General features: G+C 40.3%; 1 protein-coding gene across 1 annotated transcript in view; it reads right to left on the bottom strand.

The window, feature by feature from the left end:
- Positions 1-10,774, bottom strand: part of ELMOD1 (ELMO domain containing 1) — a 30,179-nt gene extending 19,405 nt beyond the window's left edge. The window contains exon 1 of the mRNA XM_067289641.1: positions 10,751-10,774. Coding sequence (XP_067145742.1) covers positions 10,751-10,767 — 17 coding nt within the window. The 5' untranslated portion in view covers positions 10,768-10,774. The remainder of the gene's footprint in view (positions 1-10,750) is intronic.
- Positions 10,775-19,748: the final 8,974 nt, after the last annotated feature.

Raw genomic sequence — 19,748 nt, 5'->3', positions numbered from 1 at the left:
TTAGCTTTGCCTTGGCACCCAGCTCTTCCAAACAAAGCGGTGGTTATCCTGACAAACACAAATCCCAACACCAGCCCTAGAACCCTAAAAATGAATAGTCCCAGCAAAGAAAAGAATAGCTCCTCCCCTTAAACAAGGGCTTCAATATCTGTCCTGAGGAAAACCAGTTCTTCCCAAGGTCAGCTTTTACACAGGACTTTGAGGATGGAGCAGCAGCAGTTTTCAAGACCAAATGGACAAAGCCCTGGTCCGACCTCAGAGATAACCCTGCTGTAAACATGATGTTGAACTATAGACCTTCTGGGGTCCTGCCCAGCCTGGTTTATCCCACGATCCTCAGAAAGCCTGGGAACGCCACACACCTAGACATGTTCTATTTTGAAGTTTGTCAGTGTTGCAGCTGCTACCAAAGCCCACACACCACACACTACCCCAATTACCTGTCACACCCCAAACAGATTCATGGGCTATAACTTATTTGGACACACAATTTAGCTTTCTTGTTTCTCTAGCTACGAAGGAGCAGACCCTTCCATGTTAGCTGACTGTCAACCCCCTACTGAGGGCACCAGGACATGAGAGGGAGCAAGAAGCACCAAGAGCCCTTGGGGCCAGAACCACATCTCAGAATAGGTAAATTACAAAGACCTCACAGACCTGATAATGGGAACATCAGTACAACTTTGATACATGAGCTTGTTGTTTAATGGTCAAAAATAACTCAGCTCATTATGTTTTAAGTCTTTGTGTATATACATATGCATGTGCATTCATCATATTAATTTATTGTCTTTGCAAGTGTCAACAGCATGTGAAAAAAAAAATTTGTTCAGAGACTTCATATTATCATTTTTAGTGAAGTGCGTTGGCTATTCCGAAACACTGGATGCCAGATACTCTAATCAGCATAGCTTTAATAAAGCTAGAAGAGCTCCATTACTTCATAACTGTTCCTAAAGGGCATGTTTGTAAGGGGACGTTCAGGAAAGGGAAGATAAGTCATGTTAATGTCCACACAGGAGTTTAATCTGCATTACTTTGCTTTAGCTTAATCCCTTTTGAAAGGGAATTAAGCTAAGGGAAGTAAAGCCACTTTATGTCTAAACAGAGAGCATCCACACAAGGATTTAACATGCTTTCAAAGCATCCACTTTATCTTCACACTTTTAGTTAATTTGCTTAACATTCCTGAATGCCTGCATGTAGGCAACCCCCTTGTCCTTATGCAACAGAAAGCCTCTATTTTAGATAGAAAGCAAAAACCTAAGAATGAGGATTCACTCTCACATTTGAATCAAATCTTAGATAGGCAAATAAGTTTCAGTGGCTGACAGTGAAATAGCTGGAGCTTCTCCCCCACCCCAATATGCCCAGAACACACCACCACAAAGAATTTGCGCAGGCTTTACAGCAGGCAATCAACTAGAGTATTAAGAATAAGATCAGTTATCAGGAGGCAACTCCATCATCAGCCAAGCCATTCTTTATTTCTTCTAACAGCCAGAAGTGTAAGTCAGTTACGACAAACAAAGTTGTCTCATACAGAGCCAACTACCTGCAGCCTTTAACAGTGGCTTGAAAAAACACAGGCTAACACAGGGTATTTCAGCTTTTCCAGTAGAAATCTGATATCAAGCACAACGAACTCAACTAAGACCCAACATCCAAAGAAGAATCAAAACAGAACTCACAGAAACCCCTCAGACTCCTCAGTACACCCCAGCTCCTTACTCAGGCTGAAGGTCCAGAGAAGTGAACACAAGAGATTAATGCCAAACTGGAATCTGGAGCATGATGAAACAGAGTTCTGGGTTTTCATCACACATTTTTAGAACAAGTTAAAGATGGCTTTCTGCTTTATTTCCAAAAATCAGGTCATTATTAAAGCAATTTGTTACCCAGAGAGTTCATTCACATGAAAAGGGAGGAAAGGCTCGCTTAACTTCATGTTAACCGCTCATCTGAAAAGGTTTACTTCCAGTGAACAAAATTACTCCTACAAACACCACAACTCCTTTAAGAGAGTTCATGCCTAGTCTTAATTACCTCTAGGGCTGAAACATCACAATCCATTCTGTTCCACAGAACCTGGTTTCTTACCAAGTCATGAGACATGGAAAAATCCCCAGTTTAAAAGTTAAGTACCTTAGAATTATATTCAGTTACTATCTTTAGGTTCAAACGATAGCTTTGCAAATCAAAGAAAAATGCTAAATAGAGAGCTCTGATCTTCCATGGTTGCAACAACATTCACCATCAAAGTTTTGCTTCAGTTGTGGTTTGCACAAAGTAACTAGTAAAAATATCTACTAAAAAGTGTCACTATAGCACAGAGAAACACTAGGTATACGAGTCACCAAAATATACTTAGCAAGCTATTACTAATAAAGCAAATAAACACTAGTTTTGACTAGGTAGCTTAGAGAAGGAAGTTTTCCTCTGTGGATACCTGCAGTTTTCTACTACTCATCCATCTTAAGTTTATGACAGTTGAAGTCTTCTGCTTATAACATGAATGGCATAAAATTTTTTGCAAGTTTGTTTTCAAAGGGGTTGTTCTTTAGAAAAGGGAACTCTTGCTTGCAGAAGTCCTGTAATAAAAGCATACTACTGATTAAATAAGATAGGTTTTATTTTAGTAGCTATGCATTTCAGTTCACTTGAGCAAAGCAAACACACCAGCAGCTACAAAACAAAGCACTGCATATCATTAAAAAGAACCCTTATGGATGTTGCATAAAAACACGTACCTGACTACAGCAGAGTAGCATTAACTTTTAGTTTGTTTTAGGATTGGATTCCAAACCTTCGTCCTATCAGACTACTTCTGTGTTATTGGCTTTTTTCCTGCTTGTCTTTAAGTTTTCTTGGCACAGAAAACGGAGTGTGCTTCACTAGCGATTTGTGTAGTCACATAGTTTCTAAGAGGGAGTGAACAGCAATACTTCATTTCCTCAGGTGAGCTTCAAGAACAGAAGTATAACAGAAATTAAGATGTTCCTGAGGGACTTGCACCCTACTCTTCCCTGTCCCAATACAAGCTCCTTGTCCTCCTGTGTTACATGCAACTGTACAGACCTGCAGATTTGTGTTAATGCACGCAGAATGTATTACAAGAGTTTGTATTACCATTTATTCAGGAAGAACAAAGAAAAAAACCTGTATAATAAGATGCTAAAGTGCATAGGCCTAATTAACAGTAAGTTCCCTTGATGAGGATGCTGTATGAGTGCAGACACATGCATCCATCCTCCCTCTGAGGAGTTACACTTGAAAACTCCTAATCATTGATGCCAAACACTTGAACATAGGAAGCTACCTGCTAGTTCCAGAGAAACGCCAGGGCAACTCAGTATAGTTTTGCCGATTTCACTGACAAAAAAAGTCACTGAACTCTGAGGTCAAAGCTACAGCAGAATGTACTTGTTACTTGGGTTCCAAGATGAGGAACATATGTTCTGAAATGAGTGCATCCTTGCTTGCATGTCTGGAAAAGACTTGTGAAATATTATCCAATGCTAAAACTTACTACCACAGCAGCCTGAAGTTACACAGAAACTTGACATTTTTTTTTCCTGTGCAATTAGCAAAGGCCAATTAAGGGTTGGTACATGCATTTATTTCACATCTTTCTTCCTTGCTCTTCTACTTTCCAACTCTTATACATCTTCCTTACTGTGTGTCATCCTACTTCTCTTTTGGTGGACTTCTTGACTTTAATCTTCTACCAAGAGCAGCTTCAACTGACAAAGGAATTTGGTAGGTAGTACCTTGCAAGCCCTATCAGGAATGCAGCAATACTGCAAAACCAAAAAGGCCATTGACCTATATTATCAATAACATGGCTCAGCAGAGATTCTCGAGGGCTCTCTTCCATAAGAGAGGAGAGAAAGGAGGAAGTGGGTCCTACAAATTTGAAGATCCCCGCAATACCCAGATCAATGTAGAGCCAGAAGAACATAAAGTAGGAGCACCATTGCTGCAGTCACAGCACTGCCATTCTCCACGGCACATGCTGGTCTGACTCTGATAAGAAAGCATAAGGCAGCAAGAAGCTGAGATAACTCAGCATATTGATTTTTACTCTGATGCTGAATACAGAAGGATGAAAGTGTTTCCTTAATAAGAGGTCTCAATATGTGCTCTCCACTAGCACAACTGCTGTTGGGACAGTATGATGGGAATGGCAGATTGTGGTCATTTGAATTCACATTTCTGACAGCATGACATCACATTTTCATTTTATTCAAGTGTTACTGACTTCAGCTGGTCTTCTGCACTATAAACAGACAGAAGCAAAGGATATCAATAGGTTTCCAAAGCTGTCTAACACTTCAGTGAAGGTCATTCCTGTGCAAGGTATACTTGCCAAAAATAGCCAGAAGTATGTATAACACAACACCTGGTATTATATTGATATGAAAGGGAGTAGGGCTGAATTCTGTGCAATTTTTTTGAAACTAACAAAAATGCTTATTTTTTTTTAACCAGATAGTTTTGGACCTTAGTATTTTCAGAGACAGTAACAGACTGAAGAAATACCTAGGGTAAAATGAAAGCTTAAACTAGATGCCCAAAACCCCAATAGCTCAACTTAGAGCTAGACCCGCTTCTCCCAAAATTCACTGGATCTACATAAACATCTTTTTCTTTCCCGAGTGTCCCATTTAATGTTTTATAGATACAAGAAATGCAACTGTATTTTTCTTTAAGGACATATTCAATTCAGTGAAGAAAATGTCACAGCCATCATGAGACATACGGGTAATCATTTTGCCCCTGCTTAGTGTTTGCATCAATATTCCTTACTGAGAATTCCAATTATGGCTTGAGAAATCAAGCACACATGTTAGCTGTGGATGACAACATGACCAAATAGCTGAATGTGACACTACACTATTAGGAACTAATTAACTTGACTGGCTTCTGTAACTTATTTTGTATACAGGGTCAACCATGAAGTGCTGTACAAATCATCATTCCTGACATGCACACAAGCCTGCTCTTAGCTCCTTTAAAATAAATAAAAACATTCTATGCCTTTCCATACATATGACAACTGAAATTTGAAATCAAATTTATCTATCCACTTAGACACAGAAGCAAGTCACCATAGCAACTAAAGAAGACAGTAGTTTTTAAAAAAAGCATTCCTTGCTTTCACATTTCTTGCTTTCAAATTGCTTGATTTACATTTTATCTGATGTGACTTCAGTTAGACAGAACCGTACGCTTAGAATCTGCTACTGCTTAGAGACTGTTTTGCAGTAGATCAAGAGAAGGTGTCAAGTTTCTAAGCTTTACTGAAGAAAAATCAAGTGTCTGCTACAGTTGGTTCTCCAAGTTATTATTTAAGATTTTTAAGACGAATAAGTTAAAATCAAAATGGAAGTATCACTGACAGATTCCTTAAAACCTACTTACAAAAGAGCGTTGGAGGATTAAGTGTTTCATAAAGAAACATTTTTATTATTTCAGAAGTAATATATCAAACCTTAGGAATAATTCAAATGAGAGCAAGGTGGAAGTCACACTGGAAGAGACAAGAAACCCAGAACAACTGTTTTCCTTTAGATATGGCCTTGGATTAGAGGTATGAGCATAATTAGGAAGAAGAGTCCTGTGCATTATTGGGCATGCAGATTATTAGTCAAAAGCACTGCCCTAGATCTGGGGATTTAGAATTATTCCAATTACTGGATTGACTGATTAAAGATTTCTTTCCACTGGAAAGCAGCAGCTATTGAAAATATGTAAACAAAAAGGTAGAGATTAACTTCTGCTACATTATGGATCCCCAGGTCTAAAAGTGATATTCTTGTAAGAACCTGGATTTCAAACTAGTTACCCTTGGTGTAAACACAGCCCACTTTCTTAGCTCTTCAGATATGCTGTACAGTGCTGGGAAAGGCAGGAACATAGGAAGTAATGTGGATTGAGATGGATGCATAAGCAGCTTTAGTTATTACTTGCTTAGAACTTTTGTTGTCTAATCATTCAAGTGCTTTAGGACTTCAGTTTAATAAAGTTAGTCTTACTGTCTGGCACCACATCTCTCCTATCTTTTTAGTTACGGTCTCATTTAATGACTGAACTTTGTGTTAGAAAAGTACTATGAACCACTTTAAAAAACAGCAACAAAAAAGAAAAACTTTTACACTTGTGATTTCCTTTTCCAGTTAGAGTACAGATGGTGACTGTCAGCGAAGATAGGTATCCTCAGAGTGAAGTCATTTTGTAATGTGTAAAGACCACCTCTGAGAGGATATCTTGGGGGGGGGGGCACCCAACCCCCCCAAAACCCCAAACCAAAACAACCCTCCCCCCCAAACCCCCGAAAACTCAAGTAAAAATATATATCCTATTATGCGCTACATCTTTAAAGGAATTTTTGGTTCTTAACTGTTGCTCTATTAGAAACAAATTCATCACCTTCATGCAAAAAATATTTAATCCAGTGTTGTTAATGGCATGAAAGTCTATGTCTTCTTATTGCCTTCTTTTGAATATGAGAATGCACAAGTGTCACTTATGCAAAACTAAGCAATTGCTGCAGTTGTGGAAGAGTAGCCACTGTTCAAATTGTTTTACTTTTTCCACTTCCTTTCATGGGAGGCCCTTAAAGCTCCACATATTTGTGGATCACCTTGTGGGAGGTGATCCTTCTCTTCTCCTCAGCCCTGGTGAGGCCACACCTGGAGTGCAGTTTCCAGTGCTGAGCTCCCTAGTATAAGAGACATATGGACCTGCTGCAGCAAGTCCAGCAAAGGGCCACAAAGAGGATTAAGGGACTGGAGCACCTGACATGCAAGGAGAGTCTGAGAGAGCTGAGACTTTTTAGCCTGGAGAAGGGAAGACTCGGGGTGATCTTATCACTGTATATAAATGCCTAATTTGGGGAGTAAAGATGGAGCCAGACTCTTCTTAGTGGTGCCCAGTAACAGGGCAAGAGGCAATGGGCACAAACTGAAACAGGAAATTCTGCCTGAACATATTAAAACACTTTGAGGGTGATTGAGCACTAGAACAGGTTGGCCAGAGAGTTTGTGGAGTCTCCACCTGTGGAGATATTCAAAACCCAACTGGACATGGGTTCCAGCTGACCCTGCTTTGAGCAGGGGAGTTGGACCAGATGACCTGCAGAGGTCCCTTCACACCTCAGCAGTTCTGTGGGTAAGGAAGACTAAACAGGCCATCTGCAGATGAAGAAAGAAAAAGAGACAGGAGATTTTAAGCTGATTATAAGAAGCCTTGTCGACAGTCTAACAACAGATGAGTAGTAGGTACAGGGGAAAAAAAAACACCATGCAAATTACACTAATTCCTCATTACCTGTATTCATGTCTGCAGTGTTTTGTTTAGAAGACAAACCCCAGTAGCAGTGAGAGCGCCCTGATGCAACATATGCAGACTTGCCCTTTGATAGTAGCAGCAGGGACTACAGCAAGCCTCCAGTTCACAAGCAAAGGTTAATGATGAGTGGTCGGTCTGCCTACAGGCAAGAGCCTTCTCTTACAACAACCTGGATTTGAAAGTCACTGTTGAAAATCCTCCTGGGCTCTCCAGGTGCATATATCTGTTGCACAAAGCTGCTATAGTACCCTACTGCCACTACTCAGATTGAGCAGTTGAGTTTATCTTAATCTTACAAGTGAAAGCTCAGCTCGCCTCATCTGTCTCATGAGATTTTCTATGCTGCAGTCAACAAGATCACTTGCAGCTCATGTAGACTTAACTGAACTGGTTTTAAGCACAGAGGTAATCTTATCCACACAGTACAATGAAGAACTGTGCAAAAACATCTGAACTAGTTTGGCTACCGGAAACTGCTGTGGTATCAACCCAGTGATTTAACACAACTGTATTTTGCCCTTTCAAGTTCCTTTTCTGTTCTACCTTTAAAGACAAGAAATAGCTATATGATAAGTCTCAACTGAAGGAAATAAAAGTTCATACCACTGAGTCTACATTTATGCAACATTACTTTGTCAGAACCTCTAATTCCTGTTTACAGTCCCTCATTCCATATCATCCTTCAGAATTATCACTGGGACAGCTTCCATCATCTGCATAGTCTCCATTCCTCAAGATGAAGTTCCCCGCAGCTATTTTGAAGCCCCAACTCTCATGCTTATTACCCTTGCAATTTTTATCCTGCCCTGTTGTTCTAGGATGTACTATTGGCAGGCATATTTACAGGAACAAGTTAGTTCCTTCACTTTTTCTTCTTATCCAAGGAGGAAAATGGATAACAGGGATGTTTCATGAACCAGTCGCCAGTCCAGTGTCTACTCCCTGTTGTGCAACAGAAAACACTATGCCACTGACCAGTGCTCTTGTCACCAATAAACTGCATTTGGCCATGCATTTGACTGATGAACAGTGAAGGTCAATTTTAGCAAGCTCCTGGGCTGCTGCTGCTGGTAACAGACAAACGCTGGGGACAGAAGATGTGTAATTGTTTAGTTTCCAGCTGTCCTCCAAGTTGGGAGGCTAAATATCCTTGTCTTGCACCTGGATCTCCCTGCAGCTCCTAATTTAATTGCTTTTTCACTATCACACTAACCTGCAACCACATTCAGAGGTATGCAACAGAACTTACTTTCCCCAGTAAGTGCTCTTCAAAGATGACCAAAGTTTATTTCTTAATCTCCTCAGATTTCTTATGTATTCATAAAATAAAAGAAATTGAATATAATACTCCAATCAGTCCCATCCTGAAGGATGAATATAAAAGAAGAAATCCAGATGCTTGTAACTGAACAGAACGAGTTCTCCACTTCAACACTATTTCCCTATCTGAGGTGTTCTGTACTTTTTTCCTAATTTTACTTTTTGCTCTGCATTCAGAATATTTGACTTCCCATGAAAGACAAAGTCCTAGAACGTGATTTTCAGATAATCAACTGTTTGTCAGAGGCTTGGCTACCTTGGCTACTTAGGGAAAGCTAATGCCATCAAGACTTCTCCTCAAAGCCTTTAAGATTCATTGTCTTCAGAATATGAAAATAAGTGGATGTAGTTTCCTCAGGAGAGCCACAGGAATTTAAATATTCAAAACAGCACTCTATCCAACATGGAAAACAACACCAAGGGGGCCAGGACAACCGAAGGAAGGCAGAATTGACAGTTTAAAGGGAGAAGTAAAGCGTTTACTACAGTGAGGAAGGAGCAGGCAGGTTAGAAGTTGTCAGCAGTTCAGCTTCTCCCCATGGAGGAAGCAAAGCTACACCATGATGCAAAGATATCAGGCCATCTAGGAGGGGAAGCTGTAATGCTCTCTGTAAACCCAGTTGTAAGCTTTCACCTCACACACAGTTGTTTAGAGGCCTGTTTATCTGGGTTTCATGCCCCAGATCCCATATGGTACAGCTGCATAGCCTTGGCTCAGGCTGCTGAGAAGGTCTGTACAGAGAAAGGAAGGTAAAAATTACAGAGGTAGGACTGCTGAGATGGAAATTATTAGCAACTCAAGGATTCAAGAAGGAAGACTCCAGCATGGGAAGTTATAAAATTGTAGAGGGGAAAAAAACCACCCCAATGAGGTTAAGTTAGGCTCCTTGTGAACCATCAGGTCATTGGATCAGTGTTGGTGGAGCTGGTGGAAGACTTAGGACCATGGAAGATCTCTGCATGGCACTGCAGGGGCCAAGCCTTTTCCTCCTGACTGATGCCTTATCAGGTAATGCTTAGCCTAATGGCTCATTAAATCCCAGCTCTTTTGTGTGTGCTAGCAAATAAATAAATAATTGCTTTAAGTTTAAGTTGTGTATATCCTGCTTACAGAGTCTTTGTGCATTCAGTTGAAGATGATACCTGAAGAAACTGACCCAAAGTAGGGCTGTAACGCCCCCACAGAAACATCTGGGGCAAGGCTAGCCAGGCAATAAAGTCATTATGGACAATCAACCTAGAGATAACAATACTAATATCATAGTGCATATGAAATTCTTTACTATAAACAGCTGAGGAAAGAAAAAGACAGTGACAGATGCTCTATACAGAAGCATATGTTTCAGCTCTCTTGAAAAGGTCTTTCCCATCCAGACATAATATGATTGCTCTGGCTTATACACAAATTAAGCTCTTGATCTGTATTAGTTTCTAGGGATGTTAACTCTCTCCACTGACTACAGAACAAAGAGGACATTAGCTTTCTGCACCTGAAGTTGGCCTCCGCAGGTCCCCTTTATTACCCCTGGTTTATAGAGAACAACTGTAAGTCATACACAGGAGCAAGTAATAGTTAGACATTTCTCCTAAAATGGAGCATAATCTCAAAAAAAAACCAAAACAAAAAAAACCCCAAACCCCACCCACAACAAAAAACCAAAAAGGTTTGCACATTTACTCCAAACATTGCCCCTTCTCCTTCTCTACTTTCATAAGCAGCACATGACAAGCGAAAGGGGGAAAAGCATTTTGTAAGCACTGTTCAACATTACTGCGTTTCTCCTATTTTCCCCTGACACATCAGACACCAGAGATTTGCTGCTGATTTGATGGATCTCTGACCCCATCCCATATGACAGTTCCTGCGTTTTGTTCCTGTGAAGAACTGAAAAGGAGATTTTAAATTAGAACTGTCATTTTGAAACAGCTTTAATTAAATAGTGTATCTAGGTGAGTAGAAAGTAACCTAGTATGAACTGGTTCACACCTTCCATGCTATTGGTAATAGCTAAAACATCTAAGTCACTGCAGTATAAAAATAAACATTTAACACTTCAAAAACATGCAGAAGAGTTACCTTAGGAAGTGTTTCATGATGACAGTTTTGCTTGTGTTACCGGAACTGTAATAAATTGATCACCGAGAGCCTCTTCTTTGCAGAAGATACCAGTGCTGTAGAAACAGAATCAAAATGTATTTACTAATAGGGAAAAAGAGGTACTCTGCATTTCTGCAAGTTTGAAAGCTGATCTTAAGAAATACGTGGGAGAGGTTTCAAGTATTGAAGAATACTCATGCCAGTAAAAACAAAAGGCTGAATTTGTTTACACTCCTCAGCCTAAGCACATACTTTGGCCATCCATGTATCTCTTCTGAAAATCTAAAGTTTGATTAAGAGCACAGAATTAAGTGAGAATGCCTGGATTTTGCTTCAAGCTGTTTCAAGCACTCCTTAAAGGAGCAGGGTGGTTCACAGCAGCTTCCAAATGGCAATCTCAAGAGACATTCAGCTCTCAGATTAAGCCCTCCATTTTTCAGAATTTGTAACAGTACTTGGATATCCTGGGTAAAAGACACATGTAAGCAAAGAACTATTATCCTATACTGACTTAAATCAGGACCCAATATGTCAGTTAAACAAAACTTTCCTGGTGACAAACTTGATGAAGCAGTATGTTTGATGTTTTAAGACAGATATAGTTGACCAGGTTGCCCATCAGTTCTGAGAACTGGAGTCCTTGAGTTAATTTTTGTTATAATTACCATTAAGTTTAAGTAGAGGAGAGGAATGCAAAAAATTCAGTGAGAAACCGTATAAATATAACCCTGCCCATGCACTACAGACTTTCCCCAGCTGCTTCTTTTCTTTACTGCCGGTTTTAAAACAGAGTATTCATATATGAGCAATATTGAAATAGAGATGCAGACTTCAGATTACCATACTTATACTGTAAAAGGTGATAAAATATCTTCCATTTTCTGCCAGAAACCAGAGCATTGTTACACATGTTGGCTATTGGACAGTTTCCATACTTAAAAAGAACAAGACCACACTTTCAATTTCTGTACTAGCATCAACCACACATGAAAGCTTGAATGAGCACCACACTCTTGAGAAACTAGTCCATTTTTCACTCACACAGCATAGAATATGCTTTCAAAATCTGACCACTTTCATTATATAAAGGAAAGCTATAAATCTAAGAAACAAATTCAACCCTATCTTCTTTTGCAGGACCCATCAGCACTGCTGGAATAAAAGTCTTTTTACCCTCCCTAGTTCTCATTTTCTTTCTCTTTTGTTATGTGCAAGTTTTACATTATGCTGTTGCTTGCTGACAGGAACAGAACAAGCATTTAAGTTTAGAAAAAATGCAGCCATCTTGTTGGATTTCATCACATACACATACAGCTTGCTAAAAATATATAATCTCTGAACTGTGAAAGCTTCATTCATTTATATTGTTTTTGACTGGCTGAATCATGTTGCTGTCCCCTGAATACAGCTGTAATTGGTGCTGGCTGCAGTGACACCTGCTTGCAAGGGCAGAGGGATGCTCACATCAAACTCTGTATCATTAATGAACACAGTAGACAGGCTCCTGATACTTTTGATATGTCTCAGACAACAGCAAGCACAGGGAGCATGGGAGACAGGCAAAAACTGGAGGGGATGTAACCGGTTCCCCTTCTCCAGTCCAATAATTCGCTGTTCAAAAGACAGAGCTTGTGAAAGATTCCCACGGCTGAGTCTCAGCTTTTTAGCATCAACCTAAACGAAAGAAGCTTCATTGCAATATTTTGACCCATAAGGGCAGCAGTGTAAGGAACACACCAAGAGTGCCAGGAACTGTCAAATCAACTCCTTCTAAAATGTGTGCTGGCCTCAGCCTCTGAGGTCAGCTCCTTCCTGACTCTGATCAAGGACCTTGCTGAAAATGCTGCTGTTCCTTCACTACTGCTCCAAAAGGAAGACGTTGCACTTATGTGAACCCCAGAATCATCTCATCCAGTCATGGTGTGATAGAAGCCTCAAAACATCCTCCCTTCAAATGGCTGTAGCTCACTACTGCTCTTAAAATGTTTTTTGAATACTTATTAAGAACTAGACTGTTTCAGGAGCTTTTAATAAGCCAACATTGCTGTTCATCCACACCTGCCTCCTGCCCAGAAAGCTAGACTCCAACAAATTATGTTTTTGGAAATCTGGCCATTGGTTGCTTCCCCCCACACCCCCTCAAAAAACATAACTAAGTAGCATAAAATGCATGACAAGTATGAATTTTGAATCTTTTTAAAAGCCCATCCTTGGAATTACTCACAAAATTAGGTTACCCTGCTACTCTCCCTTTTAATTTCTTTTAAATTATTTAAGAAATAAACAAAAATAAAGTAATAAAATTTAAAAATAAAATAAGTTTAAATATTAGAGCATCTCTAGGATTGAAGTCCTGAAGCCATAAAAGTCAAAGATCTCCAGCTTGGGGAGGAACTGACATTCACCCTGCAAGCTTGAACAGCTAGTCTACAGCACAGTGCTAGCCCATCACCAGGTTAAGAGAGAGCTAAGACCTCAAGAGTTATGACCTCAAAAGCAGTCTCCTTCACTAGAGCACAAAGCAATCAAGTTCCACCTGACTACCAAGAACTTTTTTACCTGGAAGCCAGGCTTTCAGAACAAACAAAAGTATGCAGAGCCTACACTGTTGTCTTGGTTCCCACAGAAGAGAAGAAGTTTACTTAAATGCCTGGCAGACAGGCTTTGATCTGAGCAGGTGACAGCCTTCACAGTGATAGAAGTTAACACCATGCTCCGTGATTCTTGCAACAATTCATGCATGTGGACACACATACACACAGCATTAAGGTATTGACTTCCATGCTAGACTGGAAAGTTGAATGAGAGAGCAAGAATCTACAGAGTCACCCTCAAACAAGTAGGACTGGAGGGCAGCATTTTTCTTTTCTATATACCTCCATAAGTGATCCTCCATGGGAGTTTAATAAACTTTTTTTTGTGAAGAAAGTACTGTTTAAATTCTTGAATTACTTAGAATTCACTTCTAAAACCAGGGAGCTGGTCACAGCTGAGTTAGTTAAACAACTCATAGAATTGTAGAGCCACTAAACCTGATTTCCACCAACTTCTTTTCCTCTCAAAATGTAATCGATTTCTTTGAAAACAAAACAAGAAAACCCAACATTACTCTATTTTACTTCCAGCAAACTTGATATAGCATGTCAGTAAGTAAGAGCAGCAAGCACAGCTTTAGACTACATTTATTTGCACCTCTTCAGAACAGTTTGCCTGAAAAGTTTCAAGTCAATTGCCATTAGATGTGCTTGGAAAAAAAGAACTTGGGGTCAGGCAGAAGGACTTGGCTCACAGTCTATTTTCTTAACAAAAGATATACCAGAAGAGTTTCTTCATTAAGTTGGATGCCTGTGGAACAGAAATGCTACAAGTGGACTTTGCAAGCAAAGGAAGAGACAATGGGGGGGGGGGGAAAGGGGAGGAACATCCATAGTTGAGAGATAACCAGGGTAAAGAACATTTGTGAGCTTGTTGAAAGAAAAAACAAAGGTATATGATTTGCCCTTAATTGAGAAGTATACAACAGTCAGGTATTCATGGAGACAAAAAAAAAAAAGTTTCTCAAGATTTACCTTCCTGCAGAAAAACCATTTCTGTCAGAAAATATCAGTTTCACAACAGAATTTCCAAAGCCAGAAAGGTGTCCAATGGAGGACAGCCTGCTGGCTGCTAGCATGCTGGAAACCTGTGTCTGCACTTTTACATGCTTTCACTCAGACCAAGAACTTGCATCTGTGTTTTTCACATCCTAAGAAAATGTTCCAACTTCAAGCTAAAGAGTCACGTTTTATCACTGAAGGAACTTGGAAAAGACTTGCCCTTTTCTCCTTTTGTAGGCAGTTTTTAAATACTTTTTAGTTTAATCAGACAACTGCGGTAAGCCTGTAGACCAGTAGGTTTGATTGTTAGCTATCTGTGGTTGAACCCTTGGAATCCCTTGCACCAATGATAGATCCACCACTGAAAACCTCTATGGGCCAAGGTTTAAGGTTTGCTCTTTGGGATGACAAAAGAGTCGAGTTCTAAGGCTATAGATGGACAATGACAGAGCAAAGACTTGAGTTCAGATCTCCCACATGTCTGAGTTCCTCAACTTGAGGGATTTCATCCCATATCACAAGTCAATCCCCTTCTCCTTCCACCCTCTCCTCCAATCCCTTGGAAATTGATTCATCCATTTTCTCCTTAAGCTAGACAGGAGTTTCCCATCCTAAAACTACCTGCAGCTTTTCCTGGATAAGTAGCAATACAATTACATATGATAGCAATACAATTACAAGATCTATATAAAAATGTAAACAAAGCTTTCCTTAAATGAACATTAACTGTTTGGATTCCTGTGGTTGATTAGTGTTGCAAAACAAGCATTAAAAAAGTCACAATCTGAAAGGTTAACAGTTACTGCAGACTGAAAGAAATCAAGAGTAAGCCCTAAAAGTCACATCTTGCTCTGAAGCTGAGGGTTTGCTCTGTCTGTCTTCAAGCAGGCTGCAGATACAGTTGAGAGGAAAAAAAAAAAGTATTGTTTAATACTTGTATATAAATTGACATATTTGCAGAGTAAAATACAGAACAAGGTAGTTTTCTTCACAATATTTATTTGCAAGCAAAAGATTCTTCTGACCTGCTAATGCATATTGCAAATATTTCAGAGGTTCATATTCTAAAGAAATAATAACCATGCTGAGAGACAAATCATTGGCACCATTAAGATAAGCAGGCAGAATATAGGCTGATGATCCACATTAACAAAGCCCTAACATCCAGTGTGGGGCCCCAGCAATACCCCAAAACCATCAATAAACTAGAGTAAGTTCAGGGGAGAGCCACAGACATGGTTGGGACTGGAGCACTTTCCCTGTGAGGAGAAGCTGGGGGAGCTGGGCCTTGTTCAGCCTGGAGCAGAGACAGCTTTGAGGGCACCTGACAGCAGCCCCCAGTGCCTACAGGGAGGTCATCGAGAAGATGGAGCCAGGCTCTTCACAGTGGCACATGGCAGGAGGACAAAGGACAATAGGCATAAGTTCAAACAGGAGAGGTTCACACTGGATGTAAGGAGAACCCATTTTCCCTCCGTTAGGGCACCCAAGCACTGGAACAGGTTGCCCAGTCTCTGTCTTCAGAAGTTTAAGACTCAGCTGGTTCAAGTCCTGAGCAACTCGGTCTGACCTCAGAGCTGACCCTGCTGTGAGCAGGAGTTTGGACTAGAGACATCCTGAGGTCCCTCCCCACCTGAATTACTCTTTGATTCTTTGCTCCCCACAGCCACTCTTTTGGAACGATCTGAGATCCAAGTATTTCTGTTAAAGTAGACAGAGCATCATCAGCATACCTAAGTTTTAAAACTTTATTTTAGTAGTTCAAGAACCCCCCACCTTCACACTGAAATACTGTAAAATTTGTAATATCTCCCACGAAACAAGCTCAGCTTGAGGGTGGAACATGATTACTCTCTCCACATCTCTGCTCCCTCCCGCCCCCCCCCCCCCAAAAAAAAAGCCGCCACAACTCAGTTTGACCATAATCAAATCGTTTAAGGGACCTACAGCTCAAGAATAAGAAAGTCCACAACAGTCCTGCCAGCATACGCACAACAAAGCATTGAACAAAAAGAACCAACTCCAGAATCCCAGTTAGGTCAAGCTATATTAACTCTTAGCAAGTATTGCTTACCAACCTATTCCATGGAATGGATACATTTCTACTGGCACTTTACCTAATTGCATTAATACCTCAAGGTAGAGGACAGAAAGAGAGAAGAAGAAAACCCACACCCAACACACGTCAAAAAAAAAACCAAAACAACCCCCCAAACACCATTAAAACAGTTTATTCAAATACCTGGTGAAAACAATGGATCTCGCAACGTGCTCATTTAGAGGTCATTATGCATTTTAGCGATTATAGTGCATAGGCCTCTCAGACTTGAAACACAACCTGGGAAACTGATCCCTTGCTGAAATGGCTGTTAGTAATGGGTCACTTCTAAGTTCTGTGAAACTGAAGTTCAAAGTACTTTGTGTTGGCTCAGAAGTGGCTTTGTCCTACACCAACAGATGCAGCCACTGTCAGGACCAGCTGAAAGACCAACAGCTGACACCTGTCTGGTTGGAGCTCAGTTTCTCATCTCAGTACAGAAGGGTATTCTTGTTTCCATGTATCCGAGACTAAGCAGTATTCAATTTCAAGCATTCTTGGAGAAAGTATTAGAACAAAATGTCACAGTTGATTGATGAAGCTAATGAGCAACACTTGACTTCAGTCACACTGTCACAGGTTATAAGATTTTTTTTCTCCTAATCTCCATTACACATTGACATTTTATGTTTCTGTATTTCAATAAGAGGGTGAAGGAAAGGCTAGATGAAGTCAGACTTTACTGAATTTTAATCCTGTCTAAAAGGACCTTTTAGAGATTATGAGCACATACAACATTTAAGCTTTTATTCAGGACTGTTCCTCTGTATTGCATAAAATCCCAGTAGGGTCATGGGGGAGGACAGACACAAGACAACAGTACTTTGAAAGTCTAGTTCTACAGTCCTAACTTACCACTTCATTTCAGTGCACTACTGCCTCTTTAAAGTGGTAAATAATCTCAGAGACTAAAACAGAAACAGGAAAGCATCAAGAGGATCTTACAGCAACCGTATCTGACAGCTACAAAAAGACAGAGGATTGCACAGAGGACAGATTGCATAGACAGAGGATTCAAGAAAACTTAGTCACCAACTCTCACTTTGTAAGTTACCTCTATCATCACCCAGTTAAGTCTAAACACTGCAATTCCTAAGCAGATTTTTGCCAGGTGATAACCCACAGCTTGTCACAGATGACATCCAACCAAAATTTGGCCTTGTAGAAACAGCCCCACAACACATGGCAGATCTCTGCCCTTTATGAGAAAGGCTATTTTTCTGTCACTGACTTTTCAAAGCAAGCTAAATCTTAAAAACTCAACAAGCAAGATATACACACCTATATTTCACATTGAGAGCTATAGCAATATTCTAATTTTACTGCTTTTTATTGGTTCTGCTCTGCTATGATGTTGAAAGACATTGAAGTAGTAAGTATACTAAGTCACCTGTGGTCACTAGTGAATATTTTGCTGGGTACATTCTATCTCTTAATATTAATTATGAAGGTGAGAAGCGCAGAGGAAGCTTTCCACACCCCAGAATACTGTAAGCTTCTAGAAATGCAATCAGATGCTTAACTTCAGGTGGAACTACAACACCTCCAAGTACTGTTTCTGTCTATAATGCTTCCATTCGTAACAATTTATTTCTTGAGGAAAGTGTATTTTATCCAGAAGAGGTCTGAGTAGATGAAACACCAGCTTAAAAACCCCCCAAAAACAACAACCCCCCCCCAACACACAGTCATGATTGAAAATGGCCTTCAATTCAACCCAGAGCAACATGGTGGTGGTGGTGGGGGGTGTGTGTGTGTGTGTGTGTGTGTTTTTTTCTGCACTTGCTTCATGCATTATAACAAAAGCATCATTTCTGGCCATGTCTTATGAACTTTCATTTGATCTCTGATGCACTCACACAGGAGAACAGCAACTTCATCTGGTTGGCTCCTCTGTGCCTGCACGGTTTTCAGTTCAATGTTTCTAGCCTACTTGCTCTGTTTTCATACACACTGTACAACAGCTTGTACTGAGAGGAAATCCATTCTAAATAAAACATCACACTTCGTAGCAACATTCCTCCAAGTTTAGGATAAACCCTACGAGACCGGATGCATAAAATCAAGAGACAGAGGCATCCTGGGTTAGCTCCCAGACTAATTACTGCAGAAACTCCAAGTTTAAATAACTAAATAGAATTTCTATTTCCAAATACAACCGATGCCCTTTTCACCTTCCCTTCTTGGTTTTCCTCTCACTGTCTAGATGAGAAGAGGGAACAGAAACTGCTTCATCTTTATCCTTTTCACTTGCTACCAAAATTAACTGAATTCTAGATTTACTTCAGAGCCCTGCCAACTCCCAATACACAGTATAGCTTTTTGGGGAAGAAACTCATCATCCTACCAATGGGTCAAATGCAGATCCGCCATGTCAATGGAATTACACTAGAGACGATTGCTCTGTTCTTTACCCTACCTTTCCAACATCTATTTACTTGGGTTTTACAAACCAATCTTTACAAGATTTACTTGGAACAGGTAGGATTAATTTAACCATCTGATTAATACAACCCCATACCAAGCGTCAGCATGAAAGCTCATAGAATTAAGGTCTTTCATGCTTGTTTGATTAACAACTGACAAGAAACAAGGCAGGAACACCAGAGGAATCAGGACAAAGGCCGAACAATCCTTTGAGGCTAGGGAAAGATAAAGCAGGTTTGCCCAGAAATTTGGTGAGTGTTAGACATAATTCATACTGATAACAGAAAATTGCTTGATATGGTGCCCAGTTTTCCTATTACTGCATCCAGATCACTTTGACACGTAAGTGACAACTTCTCCATTGACCTCCAAGGCAGACAGGCAAGAGTAGGTGCATAAGAGTTTACTCTTATCCTTCTGTAATATTATGGACCTGTTGTTCCTGAACCCAGGATTCAAGAAAAAACAATTCCCATGAAGTAAGCCAGCAGGATAATGTCAAGAAGCACCATGTCTGTGAGACACTGAACCTCCTAGTGCAAATGTTATGCACCAGCTATTAGCTGCCTGTGGTCCTCCAATCTGCAGAGGGACCACAACAAAAGAGCAACATATTGAGTCTGTAGTCAAGATGACTTAAAACAAAGAAACACACCACATACATGCCCCTCACTGCAGTTTTTTGGTGACACCATGGCCTATTTTACCTCCTGTTTGCTGCTCAGTAAGGCATTCTGCATCCCCGGAGAGGGAGAAGGAAACCAGGGCAACTCCAAGTATATGACCTTGCTGGGAGCTCTGGTTATGCACATGCTGCACAGAAAAGCATGCACAGGGTAGTTTGCTCTGGTCCCAC

The sequence above is a fragment of the Apteryx mantelli genome, chromosome 1, assembly GCF_036417845.1.
Source record: "Apteryx mantelli isolate bAptMan1 chromosome 1, bAptMan1.hap1, whole genome shotgun sequence".
Taxonomy (NCBI): domain Eukaryota; kingdom Metazoa; phylum Chordata; class Aves; order Apterygiformes; family Apterygidae; genus Apteryx; species Apteryx mantelli.
The sequence above is the reverse complement of the archived record's forward strand: the minus strand, read 5'-3'. Positions and strand labels throughout refer to the sequence as shown.